The sequence below is a fragment of the Miniopterus natalensis genome, chromosome 10 (assembly GCF_054644295.1).
Source record: "Miniopterus natalensis isolate mMinNat1 chromosome 10, mMinNat1.hap1, whole genome shotgun sequence".
Taxonomy (NCBI): domain Eukaryota; kingdom Metazoa; phylum Chordata; class Mammalia; order Chiroptera; family Miniopteridae; genus Miniopterus; species Miniopterus natalensis.
In genome coordinates this window covers 18,296,038-18,309,268 of record NC_142090.1, presented here as the reverse complement: position 1 = coordinate 18,309,268, position 13,231 = coordinate 18,296,038, and the positions used below count along the sequence as shown (strand labels likewise).

General features: G+C 48.6%; 1 protein-coding gene across 2 annotated transcripts in view; it reads right to left on the bottom strand.

The window, feature by feature from the left end:
- The window catches only part of GRM8 (glutamate metabotropic receptor 8), a 689,326-nt gene extending 677,717 nt beyond the window's left edge, over nucleotides 1–11,609 (bottom strand). For both annotated transcript variants that reach the window (XM_087821041.1, XM_087821040.1), the window contains exons 1-2: nucleotides 11,497–11,609; nucleotides 1,437–2,260 (exon numbers count right to left, since the gene is read on the bottom strand). In XM_087821041.1, coding sequence (XP_087677167.1) covers nucleotides 1,437–1,946 — 510 coding nt within the window. In that variant the 5' untranslated portion in view covers nucleotides 1,947–2,260; nucleotides 11,497–11,609. The remainder of the gene's footprint in view (nucleotides 1–1,436; nucleotides 2,261–11,496) is intronic.
- Nucleotides 11,610–13,231: the final 1,622 nt, after the last annotated feature.

Below are 13,231 nucleotides of genomic sequence, written 5' to 3'. Positions count from 1 at the left end.
AATCTGAAAATAGTGATTAAGCTGCCTCCTTAGCATTCTCTTCTTCAAACCAAGGGAATTCATACAGAAGCTGGACAGCCATTGGGGGAGGGGGCAGTTACAGAGAGGATTCCAGAACATGAAGTGAACCAGACTAGATGGTCCTCCGAGATGGCTTCCACACCAGAAAGCTTTTAATTTGATTCCTTTTATCTTTATCGTGAAGTAAGTTTTCCATCACTTTGTTCACTTTTGTCACTAGATCTGTCACCTGTCTAATTCTCCACATTCTCTTAATATGTTTAAATCTAATATGCAGAGGAACAGTTTCTCAATACCAAGCAGAGCCTCATTAGTTCAGAATAAGTTGAAAAAGGCATGTCCCAGAGTAAGAAATCAGAGAGAAAGGTATTTTCAATTTAAAAAATTGTCATTACAGCCCAGCCAGTGTGGCTCAGCGGCTGAGCGTGGACCTAGGATCCAGGCGATCGAGGTTCGATTCCCGGTCAGGGCACATGCCCGGGTTGCGGGCTGCAGCCGATCAGTGACTCTCATCATTGATGTTTCTATCTCGCTCCCTCTCCCTTCCTCACTCTGAAGTCAATAAAGACACTTTTTTTAAATGTCATTACAAAAGACTACGTAATGAACATTAACAAATAAAACAAGAAAGTTAATGAAAGAGGACGAGTTACAATAACTATTTTTATGGCACTTTATGCTCTCAAAGTGTTGTTACATCCATCATTTTGTTTTGCCAATTTTATTCATATGTAAATGTAATTTATAGGCAATAGAAACCTGAATAGAAATCTAAGTCAAAAACTTTTGAATTATCCTGCTAAATTTGAACTTTTAACTCAATAAGAATTACATATAATTATTCCAAGCCTGCGCCGGAGCAGTCTGAATTAATGAGGCTCTGCTCTACTCTAGCTATAATAAACCTGACAATTTCATGGCCATCTTATAGCCCAGAGTGTCACTCCCACCTACACGTTAGTAATAAATACTGTTTATTCACACAGAAACTTTTGTCATAACAGAGCATCCCACTTTAAAGAAGTTTCACCAAATAAATTATCTTATACCTCAAATACCATAAAAATGTTTGAAGAGTTCATTATACTCTCTAAAAATACTTGCTTTGATTTAAAATGAGCCTCAGTAAAGAAGATATTCCAAGATGTTGAGGACTCAACATGTCACAGAAATTACCATCGTTCTGTTTGCCCAGAAAAAATACAGTCGCAATTAATCCAATTAACTGTAAATAATGGAACTAAAGTAACACATGTAGCAACCCGGACACAGAATCCTCTGTTTGAGAAACCTGGTGACCCTGAGAGGGTCTGTGAGCATCTTTACCATCTTCACTTTCTTCTGAAACCTGCAGTTGGTTTCAGAACAATTTCTTTTTCTTTCACAACGGTCAGGAAGACAATGCCTTTACCTACCTTAAAAAGTCTTAAAATGTTAGCAACCATGATGGACACGGAGCTGGCTGCAGCACCTATGACTCCCGAAATCTTGTCAGGCTTGGTGAAAATGGGTGGATCTCCATTGGCACACTTCACATCGGAAGCGTCTTTCTCGATCAGCGCCTGCACAAACGTCAGCGACTGCTCCAGAGCATAGGTGTCCCTGGAGCACGTGTCAAGGATCCGGACTCCCAGAGTGATATTCGAGAGGAGATCAGGGTCCTTATTAATCTGGTCAATTGCGTAAAGCATGGCCTCCAGTCTGTGGATCCCCTTTTCCTTCTTCAGCTCCCCACAAGGCACCCCTCTCTCTCCCTTTGCATGGACAGGGAAGAGACCCCCCAAAATGATGTCCCCATCCACCCGGATGGAATGGGCGTACTCCTGGCTGTGAGTTCTTTGCATCATTGTGAGGATCCAGTAGAACTTGGCGGTCAGGAGGAAGAAACAAGGGCAAGAGGCTGATCGCTTTCCCTCACATACCATTTTCTCCACAGGTGGTGTCGCAACCCAAGGCCCAAAGTTTATTCTTGCCACAGAAGAAGGCAGACCACCTGAGGCTGCACCTTCTGGAGGCGACCATCAGGGCCCATCGGGGAAAGGCTCTGTGGGCTTCAGCAAGTTTTCTTGATTTGAATGTCACAGTGAATTTCCATCAGACCCCTAAGGTTCGATTTTATTTCCATAGAAAGTCAACTTGCCTGGAATGGTGCAAAAATTAGAATAACAGCTGAGGTTCTGATGTTGAGATGAGGTCAACAATCCATGTCCTTGAAGTCAGCCCTGCAGCAGAATTATTCCTGGGGGGCAGGAGAGGAAAACGGGTTCAGTTCAATGGGCCTACATTTTTCATATTTTAAAGACCTGTTTACACCAACCTCTTTTTTTCTTCTTTTTGCTTAATTTCCCCTATTCAGCAAGAAGATAATTCTTTTTGTCCCCCTATGATTCTGAACACCTGGCTGCACTGCATCTAAACAGAGAGATTGATGACACTTTTGGAGCAAGGGAAAGAAAAAAATATCAGAAACTAGGTTGATTCTCCCAAGCCAGAAAGTATTTTTATTTACCAGTTTATGTCAATAAATCTAATTTCTGTGAAGGTAAAAATCCTGTGATTCATGGCATTATTCCTTTTCAAATCTGTTTTTACTTTTTACAGCTGTCTGAATTTAGCATTTAAATTTTGTCCACAAAAATCATAATGAAAGGTTATTTTCTGTGATATATTCAACAAGCCAGTCATCCGATAATGCCATTTTTTGGTGCTTCAGATTTCCCAGTGGGAAAAAGTGATTATTCAATCACACACAAAAAAGCAAGAAATCCACCCAAGGAGCCCAAAATGTACAAGTTTCATAGCTTGTGAAAAGATTTTACATAGAATGTCAGCTATTTCATATAAATCACCTATTGTTCTGCGATAACAAAACAAAGATTTGAAAATTAAACACATAGGGAGGGTTATGTGTGAAGATACTCCTATTACCATTGTCAGGGCTTCCTATAAAATGTGTCAGGGTGGAAGCCATGGGCATGTTTACAGTTCTGAAGTAAACATCCCCTGATCCTAGAATCAGTAGGAGCAAATCAGAGCTAGAGATCAACTGAAGTGCTTCTTAACTTTATCTGACTCAGTGGGGAAAACAGTTATTTCACCAAGACTAGAAACAAGCTAGAGTGAAAATGTCTACAAGCAAATCTATAAAATAAAATAAAAAGTTTGTTCCAGGACCTTCACTCTTAAAGAATTCCATGAAATTCTTTCAAAGGACTTTTGAGGAGGTTTAACTGAAAGCAAGAACTGACTTAACATAAGGGAATCTGAATACTTGAAACTAATATAGTTGAGAGTAAACAGCACCAACTTATTTTGACAGGATGGTTAATCTAATGCTCATTTCTAACCTACTTATATAGAGAGATTTGAAACCTGAAATTTTGACAGGTTTTCTCTACCCTAGACAACCAACATCTGCTTGTATGTTCCATTCATTTGTTCAATTTCCAGTTCATAAAACTTTCATTCCATCTTCCCTGTCCCAAAGGAAAGGATGGTGCTTCCCTAGAGGACAGCTGAACATATGTCCAAGAGCCTTCAGAGAAATCTGCACGTTTCCCACTTTCAGATTAGAACAGAGGGCTCGTCATAGCCCACTGCCCTGGATTTCTGAGTGGACACCTGGCAGATACTCAGAAATACAGCCAGTAGCCCACACTGACCAGATAGTTTTACTCTGCCCGTGACAGGCATTCCCTGCCTCCTGGCAATGCTAAGCCCTAGATTTCCTTTATTCCACCCCAATATACTTAGGCCTTCTCTGATTTTGCTCACACTCAATTCTCCTGGCAGCTGCTTCTCCTTCAGAAAATCTGTGATTCAACAACAGCCTGACCTCAGGCATTCCACAAAAGGAAACACTCAGAAAGTCAACTTGACTTTCTGGCTGAAACCATTTAAGTGATGGACAGTAAATTGCACCGACCACCCGTTAAGGGAAGCAGAACTGTGTTTTACAGTTTCACAAGGAAGGCCAGTTATAAAGCAGTAAAACCTCATTAACTCTGATCACTAATTCAGAATTTGAGACCCAGCCCACGTGGCTGGGCTGACCCTTTGCATACCCTTTCTGACAGCACAGAATAAAAGAATACCTGAAAGAATTTTTGTGGGGAAAAGAAAAGGGACCTGTTGTTCCCCAAAGACCAGTCTTTCTTCATTTCAGAAGCCGCCTCCCAAGTACTTAAAATACTTCAGAGAATAAACGGTTTTCAATTATAGATGAACATAAAAACGGTCCATCTGTTAATTACAAATCATCCTTACGTACTCACGTGGCATTAACCTAGTTCCATTAACCTAGTCCTGGAAGAAATAAAATTGAGTTTCTTTTCATAGTACTCATGTTTGCAATAAGTTTTAGTCTCTCTGGCATCGCATAGGTCTGTTTGGAGCTTTAAGTTAAGGAAAGGTTGGGAGATAAATAGAGTGAGATGGGAATTAATTATGTTTAGTAGATGAATGCCCTTAAATGGAAAACAAGAGGTTCATTTTGCTTATTATTTATTGGACAGCTCACTTGAATTTTTGCTTAAGCTCCCTCCTCTGCAGCATAGAACTAGTGGCACACAACCTCTCTAAATAAAGCTTAGTTTTCTTATCTGTAAAGGGGTGACTTTGCCTGCCAGAAAGCACAGTACCCGGCACAGGGTGAGTGGAGCTACTATTGCTAATCTAGCCTGCAACTCATTTTCCACTAAAGGAGAGAAGCTTTTTCCATATTTGCCCAGTTGGTGAGCTGTTCAATGAATTCTGCCACTTTAAAATTAAAATCAGAGCTATGTATAAAATATTGAAATATTGAGCTTATTTCAAAATCTGATACACTGTCATAAAAATCAGACTCTTGAAAGTTGGAACGTTTAGTTTCCCTTTTAAATTCTAAGGAAAAAATATATTTGAAAGTTTGTAAAAAGGAAAGAAAAACTACATAAATTCAGCTTCATTGTATAATCTCATGCTGCCTAATCTTGCTCTTAGGCAATTCTTATGAGCTTTAATCTGCACTCATCCTAGTTGGAGTTGGTGAGTTTTAAAGAAATAATGACCCTTTTGTGCTACAGAGCCAAATAGCTCTACTTCGTGTCCTGTGATTGATTTAAAATAAAACCGTTTTTCTCTCAAGCTGACCTTCCTCTAGGGTTTGGTATGAACCTCACCTTTGCTGATGGACTTGTTCAAGGGGATGTGAGGTCTGCACTCCAGAAATCGACCTGTGAGGGAAGCAGATGCCTTGCACTATTTTTGAGCCCACAGGGGGGGCTTGGCAACCTTGGAGGAGGCTTTAGTATTAGCCCTGGAGCCTCTCTTGGTCACTCCGTCCCAGCACATCCTAAGTACAGGTACATCATATATCATTAGCACTTCCATCAACAGTCTTGCTGGCCTGGGTCTTCTGGGGAGCAGCTCCCCCTCACCACCACCCCACATAGGAACTTGGTTCTGTGGCACCCTAACAACTGTTTCCTGAAAGGCCAGTAGTAAGAACAGCTCCTCAAGGGCAAGGGCCCTGAATTCTGCTTTTTATTTTCTACATACCTTCTCCATTCCAAACTCTCAAGTGCCTGACAGAGTATCTTATTGAATTTTCATTCACAGATTATTAGCTTTTAAATAAATAAGAAGACTCAGAAAGGTTGAGTATAGCCCAAGGCCCCGAGCTAGTAAGCGGCCCCCAAGGACTGAGAAAGCCCCCAGTGCTGCAGAGACCGGTTATGATAGCACACATGAGATTAAAGGCCCCACCAACCACTGAAATCTTTCAGAAATATGTATATCTTCAATGGTTAGCTCTTTAAGAAAAATAATGTACTAATTAAGAGTACACTAGACAATCTGGAGGGCATTTCCAGGGCAGGGTGATTTCTGAATCTCTTAAAAGGTTGAGAATATCAAATACAGTTTGTCCAAACACCTCTGTTTCAAATCGAGTTTCCTGGCCAACCTAATGCCAGTGAGAACAAAGCCACCGAACCAGACCATGTAGGATCTCTCAGGGTCTATCACTGCACTTGGCACATGCTTTTAAGACATCATATGGTAAAATCCTCACTGAGGAATACCATTAGACAAGAATTGTAATTTATTTTCTCATAAAAGGCCAAACAGCAGCCCTCTGCTGGATTCCATTCAGCTCTTTAACGAAAAGGTTAAGCCGAATATTGTCATCAACTCACAAAACTGCAAATCCAGCCATTTCGCTTGAAACTGCTCACACTTGCAGCTCCTTTAGTTGTTTTAGAAAATGCACCATAGTCATCGATCATCTCCTTCACCAAAACGTGTGTGCATGGCCCTGGGATCTTAGAGGGGGCAGGGTGAGGACAGGTCAGACAGAGCCCTCCCCTGGCAACAGAGGCCTGGAATCAGATCCTCGTCTGACACTCACTGGCTGGCGACACTGAACATGACACTTTAGTTCTGTATGCTTCTATTTTCTCATCTGAGTAATGAGAGAGATGGACCATGTGATGTGATCTCTAAGGTGTCTTCCAGCTCCCCATTCTGAGATTCTATTATTTAATAATAAAGGAACATGAGATTATGCTCAAACACTAGAGCAAGGCTTTGCCAAATGAACACGATAACTGATTTTGTTTGCAGCCTGAGTGACTTTTTTTCCATCAGTGAGAGAGGGTTAGGAAAGCTCTTCTGTACAACCAAGCCCCATATTAAGAAAATCTGATACATGAGAAGCTCAACTTACTAAACAGATAAAAGAGAAAGTGATTTATGTGCATTACAACAGAATTCACCACAGATTTCCTTTAAATGGCTAACCCCCTGTGCATTTAAAATACAATCATCTGATTTAGTAGAATTCAGTTTTCAGGGGTTTTTTAATAATATAGCTATTGTCTAAAAAGACCATATTTAAAGTAATGAAAGCCACTTTTATAACATGTATCATATAGGAAAAGGGAAAGGGCATAAAACCAACATATATTGAATGCCTACAGTGTGCCTAGAGCCTCACACACATTACCTCATTTCCTTCACAAAATACACCTATGAGGTTGGTATCACAGCCTCCATTTGGGATACAAGGAACCTAAAACCGGAAAATTATATGAATGTGTCTAAAATCTTAAGCCAGAATTCAAATGCAGAAGTTCTGCTTTGTTCTTTCCCTTCCTCCATGTCCCTTGGGTGCAAGACACCTGATTTGATATGTGGACTGAGTGTGGCATCTTGGGGTCTGAGAAGTCCCTGGTTCTAAACTCACTCCCACCAGTACTCACTATATGGCACCAGGCAAGTCACTTAACCTGGGGTCAATTTCTTTTCCTCTGAACTGAGGAATGATTTTTGGCCACCTCCCAAGGTTGTGAAATAAAATGATAAAATGTATGTAAAGTTTTTTTTTTTTTAACAATTGGTCCTAGAACTCAAATCTTTTGCTGGTATATTGTGTTTAGAATATCTTTTAAAAGCCACTTTCCCATCACACTCAAGGAAGTGAGGTCTTGACAAGTCATGTGTCCAAGATATCAAAGGAAATCGAAGAAAAACTGGAAAGGACACAAGAAGAAAAGTCAATGGAAGTGTCATATCTGACCTGGACAGCTGAGGTCACGGACACTTGTAGCACCCAACTGGCTATTCTTGAAAGACCTGGTGACATATATTCCTCCTCGGTGAAAAAAGGACAGTAGGAAACCTTCCTAAATTGTATGCAGAATATAATACAGCACATCTACCGCTAAGGCTCATTACCACTGGAAAAGTTAGTCAATAAACTGCCAGCAAATTTCTATCTTTAGGCATAACTTTGCCTGAAAAAAGTATGAAACTGGCAACACAGGTGCTCGATAATCTCCACATACTTTTTGGGGGCTTGTCCTACATCTTCCCGCTTCTGCTCACCTGCTCCCTCTTCCCCCAGACCTGGATCTCCTCCCTGCCTCAGTGCTAATGTGTCGCCTCAGTGCTAATGTGTCGTATAAATCATGACCTTAAGACCTGGTTCTCTCACTACCTTGGCCCTCCCCAGGGAGTGAGTAGATTCACTAATAGGTTTCAAAACCTGAAGAGGCATTAATGTCATCCCCACCTGGGATATCTGCAATTGTAAGATAATTTCCAGAAGATCCATAATTTCTTTATGAAAGAAATGTCTCTAATAATGGTAGAGACTTGCAATGGAACAAGCCAAAGCTGGGAATCATCATGAATCAGGAATCTCTGAGCAGTGGCCCTGAAATCATCCCGACAGTGCCCGCCACTCAGAAGGCAGGTCCTGGGTTAAGAATGCATCTTGCTCAAGGTCCTTAGTCAGTGAGTGAGTTCATCACAACTTATCAAACCAGCAAGTATAAATGAAAATCAAAGAAAATGCCTCATAGAGCCAAGAAAAAAAGGAAAGCCCAAAGGAGAGAGGGGGAGAGAGGGAGAGAGGAAGGCAGGAAAGCAGGAAGGCAGGAATCCAAATTCCTAGCAGACAGAAAACCCACTCTTAGGATGGAAACAATAGGACCCAACTGGCTCTCTGTTCACATCCTCTCCTGGAACAATATGGAGTGACCGTCCCTCCTGAGCAAACTACACGTGTGTACCTGGTGATGCCCACGCAAGTTCTTTCAAGAAAATAGCAACAGATTCCCGAACCTTGCAAAGAAGCCTATTTGACAGGTATGGAGACATAGCCAGGTCGTTGCTGTGAGTCCAGTTAAGAGATAAATCCAGGCAGCATGTTCTTTTTAAGACACTGGTGCAGAGGAACTCCACTCCCCAGACTAGAGCAAGGTCCTCTTCACGTCGGGCATTCTAACTACAGGAGGAAGAAGTGGGAAGGAAACCTGGAGGGAAAACGCCACTGCTACCAAGAGCGTGTGTGTACAGTGTTCTGCGCCTCATGCCCTGAAGACAATGGAACATTTTTACACAAAGATTGGCATGAGATATTGCCAACATGAATGTCAGCTGGTTGTCTGCTGCATAAATACCAATTACCCAAGCCCTGTAGCAGCTCCAGCCTGCCCAGCCAACTTTGAAAAAAGAACATCTCTCCAGACCTCTCTCTCCTGCGCTCTTTGATGCTTTTATCTGTTCCTTGTGGATTTAGATGTTTTTAGAATTATTCAAGTAGTCGTAATGTACAAGGGGAGCGGGGTAGGGCAGAACTAGCTAACAAACCAAATAGGACAAGTCAAGCCTACACAAAACAATAGAGCTGTATTCTCAGCATCTTTTTCTTTATTCTGGGTAAATTCTCTCCTAGAAAGCCTCCCCTCAGCTGTTTCTCCCCGAATCCCTGACTTAAAGGCAAAGAATTCTCTGTTTTTATCTCAGGTAGTTGAATCCGAAGTGGGAAAATTACATTTAAAAATCTTACTTCATTTTCCCTGATGACTATGGCTTTTCTCTTCGAAATTATCAAACCACATCTTTTACACACGCAGGCAACGAGTTTCACACCGTGATTCCGTCTCCTGCGGAGATCTTCCAAGACATTACTCAAAAGCAAGTGACCAAGGTAAACTAAAGTGGTTTCTGTAGCCATTTGCAATTATTGACAAACAATTTCATAACGGAAAATGGAAATTACCGTCAAGTGCAATAAGCTGTTTATTCAAGATCTACCTGCTGGTGGCTCTTTTTCTCTTTTTATTTTTTCTCTCACGCAAAATACAAGCTACCATCGGAATGCATTTCTCCGGTTTGTGATTTTTCCTGTCACCGTGTCCACCACCAACCCTGTTTCCCGTTCCGTCCGCTGGCAGGTTTGTATTGGATCCGGGTAAGTGGTGGAGACCGGAGCGTAGTCTGGGCATCGCGCGGCTCCCGCGCCGTCAGGTCCGTGGGAAAGGACGGTCCCCCGGGAGCGAGCAGGGCACCCCCCCACCCCGCGGGAAGGGACGCGCCGGGGACCAGGCTGCGCTTCCGCAGCCGGGGGCAGGTCTGTTACCCCCGGGGCATCCCGGGCGCGCGGGCACCCTCTGACCCGGGCTCTGCAGTTGGGGCCCCGGGTAAAACAATTCTTCGAGGGAGAGTGGGGGTGCCGCCTTGCGCAGCTGGGTGACTTGCGCGTCCCCCTGCATTTCATTTGGACTAAGGGGGCCCGTCAGATAGACAGTTGGGGGGGAGGGGAGAGGGAGAGATTCTGTTACATCTTCGACAACTGCACGAACCTCCAGGGACCTCGGAGCCGCCGGGCGGAGCGGGCGGGCGGGCTCCCCGCGGGCTCGGCGGGCGCTTCCCTCTGCCTCGCTCTCGGCCCGCAGCCCCTCACCCCGCCCCGCGCCCCTCCTCCCGCGGCATCTCCGTTTTTCTCCCCAGCTCCTCGGGGCGTTGAACCCCAGCCCCCGGCAGAGCCCAGGCCTCGGGAGAAGTACCTGGCGGTCCGGCCGCTCCCGCGCCGCCCAGCCTCCCGCGCGCCCGGGTCCGCCGCCGCCCGCCGCACCTGGCGGCCGCGAGCGCCCACGCCCCGAGCGAGCGCATCCGCGCGAAACCGGGGCCCCGCTGCCGCAGGTGCTTGGGGCGGCGGTCGGAGCACCAGCCTTCGCTTCCTAAACTCAAGATCTCCAAACCCATGCCTCCCCTCCCCTCCCCCAGCAGACGGGGAACTCCAGTGTTTTCCCGAAAACCACGAAACGGGGGCGCGGAAATCCCAGCCGCGCTCGCTCGGAGAACACAAACTCGAGGCAGGCACACGCGGAGCGGGGTGCGGGGTCTCCATAGCCCCCAAGCCGCCGGGCTCCGCCCGCGACCCCCACCTCCGCTAGCTCCCGGGGAGGCATCCATCGCTCGGCCCCACGCTCAGGAAGACCCGGGTTACCCCGGCGCATCCCGGAGCCTCCGACTTTGGAAATACCACCCGTTAGATTCGCAGAACGGAGGTACCTCAGCATCCCGGCGGGCAAGTCCGGATTCCGCCAGGGCCGGTGCCGGAGGGCGCCCCGGGCAGCGAGCCGGGAGGGCGCCTGGAACCGCGCGCCGCGCGCTCCGGCCGAGCAGCCTGGGCGCCGGCCCCCGCCCCTCGCCCTTCAGTCTCCCATTCGCCGGCGAAACTTTTGGGATCGCATCTCCAAGCCTTGGGAGTCCCGAGCTAAGCCTCCCTCTTTTCTGAACCTCTTCACTGGAATGCAATCATGGGAAGATAAGAGGGGCGGCTGCCTTGTTCTTTGCAACGTAAAATCAACAGACACCCAATCAAGCGCCAATGCCCGGCCAGCCCCTCGCCCCCGGGTGCCCCCTCTCCCTCGCCCCCCGTTCCATCACCTCTCCCGCACCCCGGGTGCGCAAGGCCATTGGACCGTGCCCAGGAAAAGCCCGTCCTAAAGTGGTCTGAGAGGGAACCGTGCACCTGGCTGGGCGTCCCCTGAAGGGTTTTGGAGAAGAAAGCGGAAAGAGGAATCATTGGGGGGGGGTCTCCTTTTTCCTCCAGCACGGCGTTTTGGGGGAGCTGGGGGGCTTTTTCCCCTGTGGTTAGGCACTTGCTTCCCTCTTTTCCTGCCGCCGCTCGGCGAGTCTTACCCTGCTCCCCGCGGAGGGCGCGGCGAGGAAGCCGGCGGGGGGGCCGCAGCTCCATGTCAGCGCAGCGGCGCGCGAGGCGAGCTCCGCGGCCGCACTTGTGGCTGGTCTCGGGGCTGAGGGGGCTGAGCTGGCCCTGCCGGCGCCAAGTCTCTTCCATGTGAATAACAAATACTCCCACCGGCGGCCGCGATTGGTCTGCGCCCGGCGCCTCCCGATCCTCCGCCCGCGGCCATTCACCCGGCGCGGCGCGGGGAGCCGCGGCCGGGATCGCGCCCCAGGTCGCCAATCGCTTCGCGCCAACCAGTCACCTCGGGAAGCGGGAGGAGGAACCCCGAGGGGCGGGAGGCCCTGAATTTCCGTGTCACCGAGCTGCCCGGGCGCGGGCAGGGGGAGGGACGCTCGCCAGGAGGGGCCCCCTCGGCGCTACGTCTCCTCCGCGCTCAGGGACCTGGGGACCAGAAATGCCAACAGTTCTGATTTTGAAAGCACCCCACCCGCCCCCAACAGGAAAGGAAGGACCCAAAGGCAGCTGGGAGGGGAAGAGTGGCTGGGAGGGGGCGGGTAGAGGAGGAGCATGGCTGGCAGGGAGCTGAGCGGCTCCCACTGCCTGCGGAGCCCGGGGCCCGCGCGGGAAGGCGCCGCGCGACGGCCACCCACCCGGAGCACGTAGCCGGGACCGGGAGCCCGGGGCCTCCCTCGTGCGCACAGCTCCGAAAGGGTCCCCGAGGAGAATACATAGCCGACCGCAAGGGTCCCGCCACCCGCTTTCTTTCCGGGGATGCTCAAAGTACAGCCCGCCGGGCGCGCGGTTCCCTGCAAAGTTTGCCCCACGCCGCGCCGCAGTTAGGCCATTTGGCAGGGTCTCCCCACCCTCCACCCCGAGAGCCTGGGGGGCACCTTTCACAGAGCTCCTGGAGCTCAAGGTGGACCCAGGACGGTCCGGCTGCGGGCCCGGCGGAGAAGGTGACGCGGACGGTCGCGGTGACCCGCATTTTACTGAGCTGATCCAAGCGGCCGCAGACGCGCGCAGAAACTCCTGAGGACCCGCGCCTCGCGGCTGCTCAGAGCCTGCGGGAAACCTCGGGATTCCCTTCGCCTCCAGCCCATGGAAACCCTCCAGGCTCGACCTGCACAGTCCTGCGGCCCTCCCCGCCAATTACCGCCCAGGCATCCCCGCACGAGTCCCGGCGAGAGCGAGAGAGAGGGAGCGCCCGCGCCTCCCCGCACCGGGAGCCGCGGCCCGGCCTTGCGTTGGTGAGAAAGTTCCATCTAGAGGCGGCCGCGCGCAACTGCAGCCGGCGCCCGAGCGCGGGGAGCCGGCCGCGCCTCTCCCCAGCCCCGGATGCGGTGGGAGCGCGGGTGGGGGGGACACGGGGACCTCCAACGGGAGACAGAGAGAATGGAGAGGAGAGAACTGACCCCGCGCAAGGCAGCTCCTCTCCCCGCATTCGGCATCTCTGCAATGAACTTGAACTTCCCAAGCATCCCACCTTCTGAAAGCGCCGTGGCAGGTGTCTTGCACTGTCCCGTACACTGCGTCTCCTCTTTGGGCTTAATTCTCACACCAATTCCGTGAGGTGATCAAAACGGTGGAGCCCACTCTACAGATGAAGAAGGAGAGAGACTTTGAGACACAGCTGGAAAGTGCTAGAGCCAGAAATCAGAGCTGCCCGGCTTCCAAACCCCACACCACTTCCTCCGCGGGATTGCTGCTTTGACCAAGGCTGCGGTAATG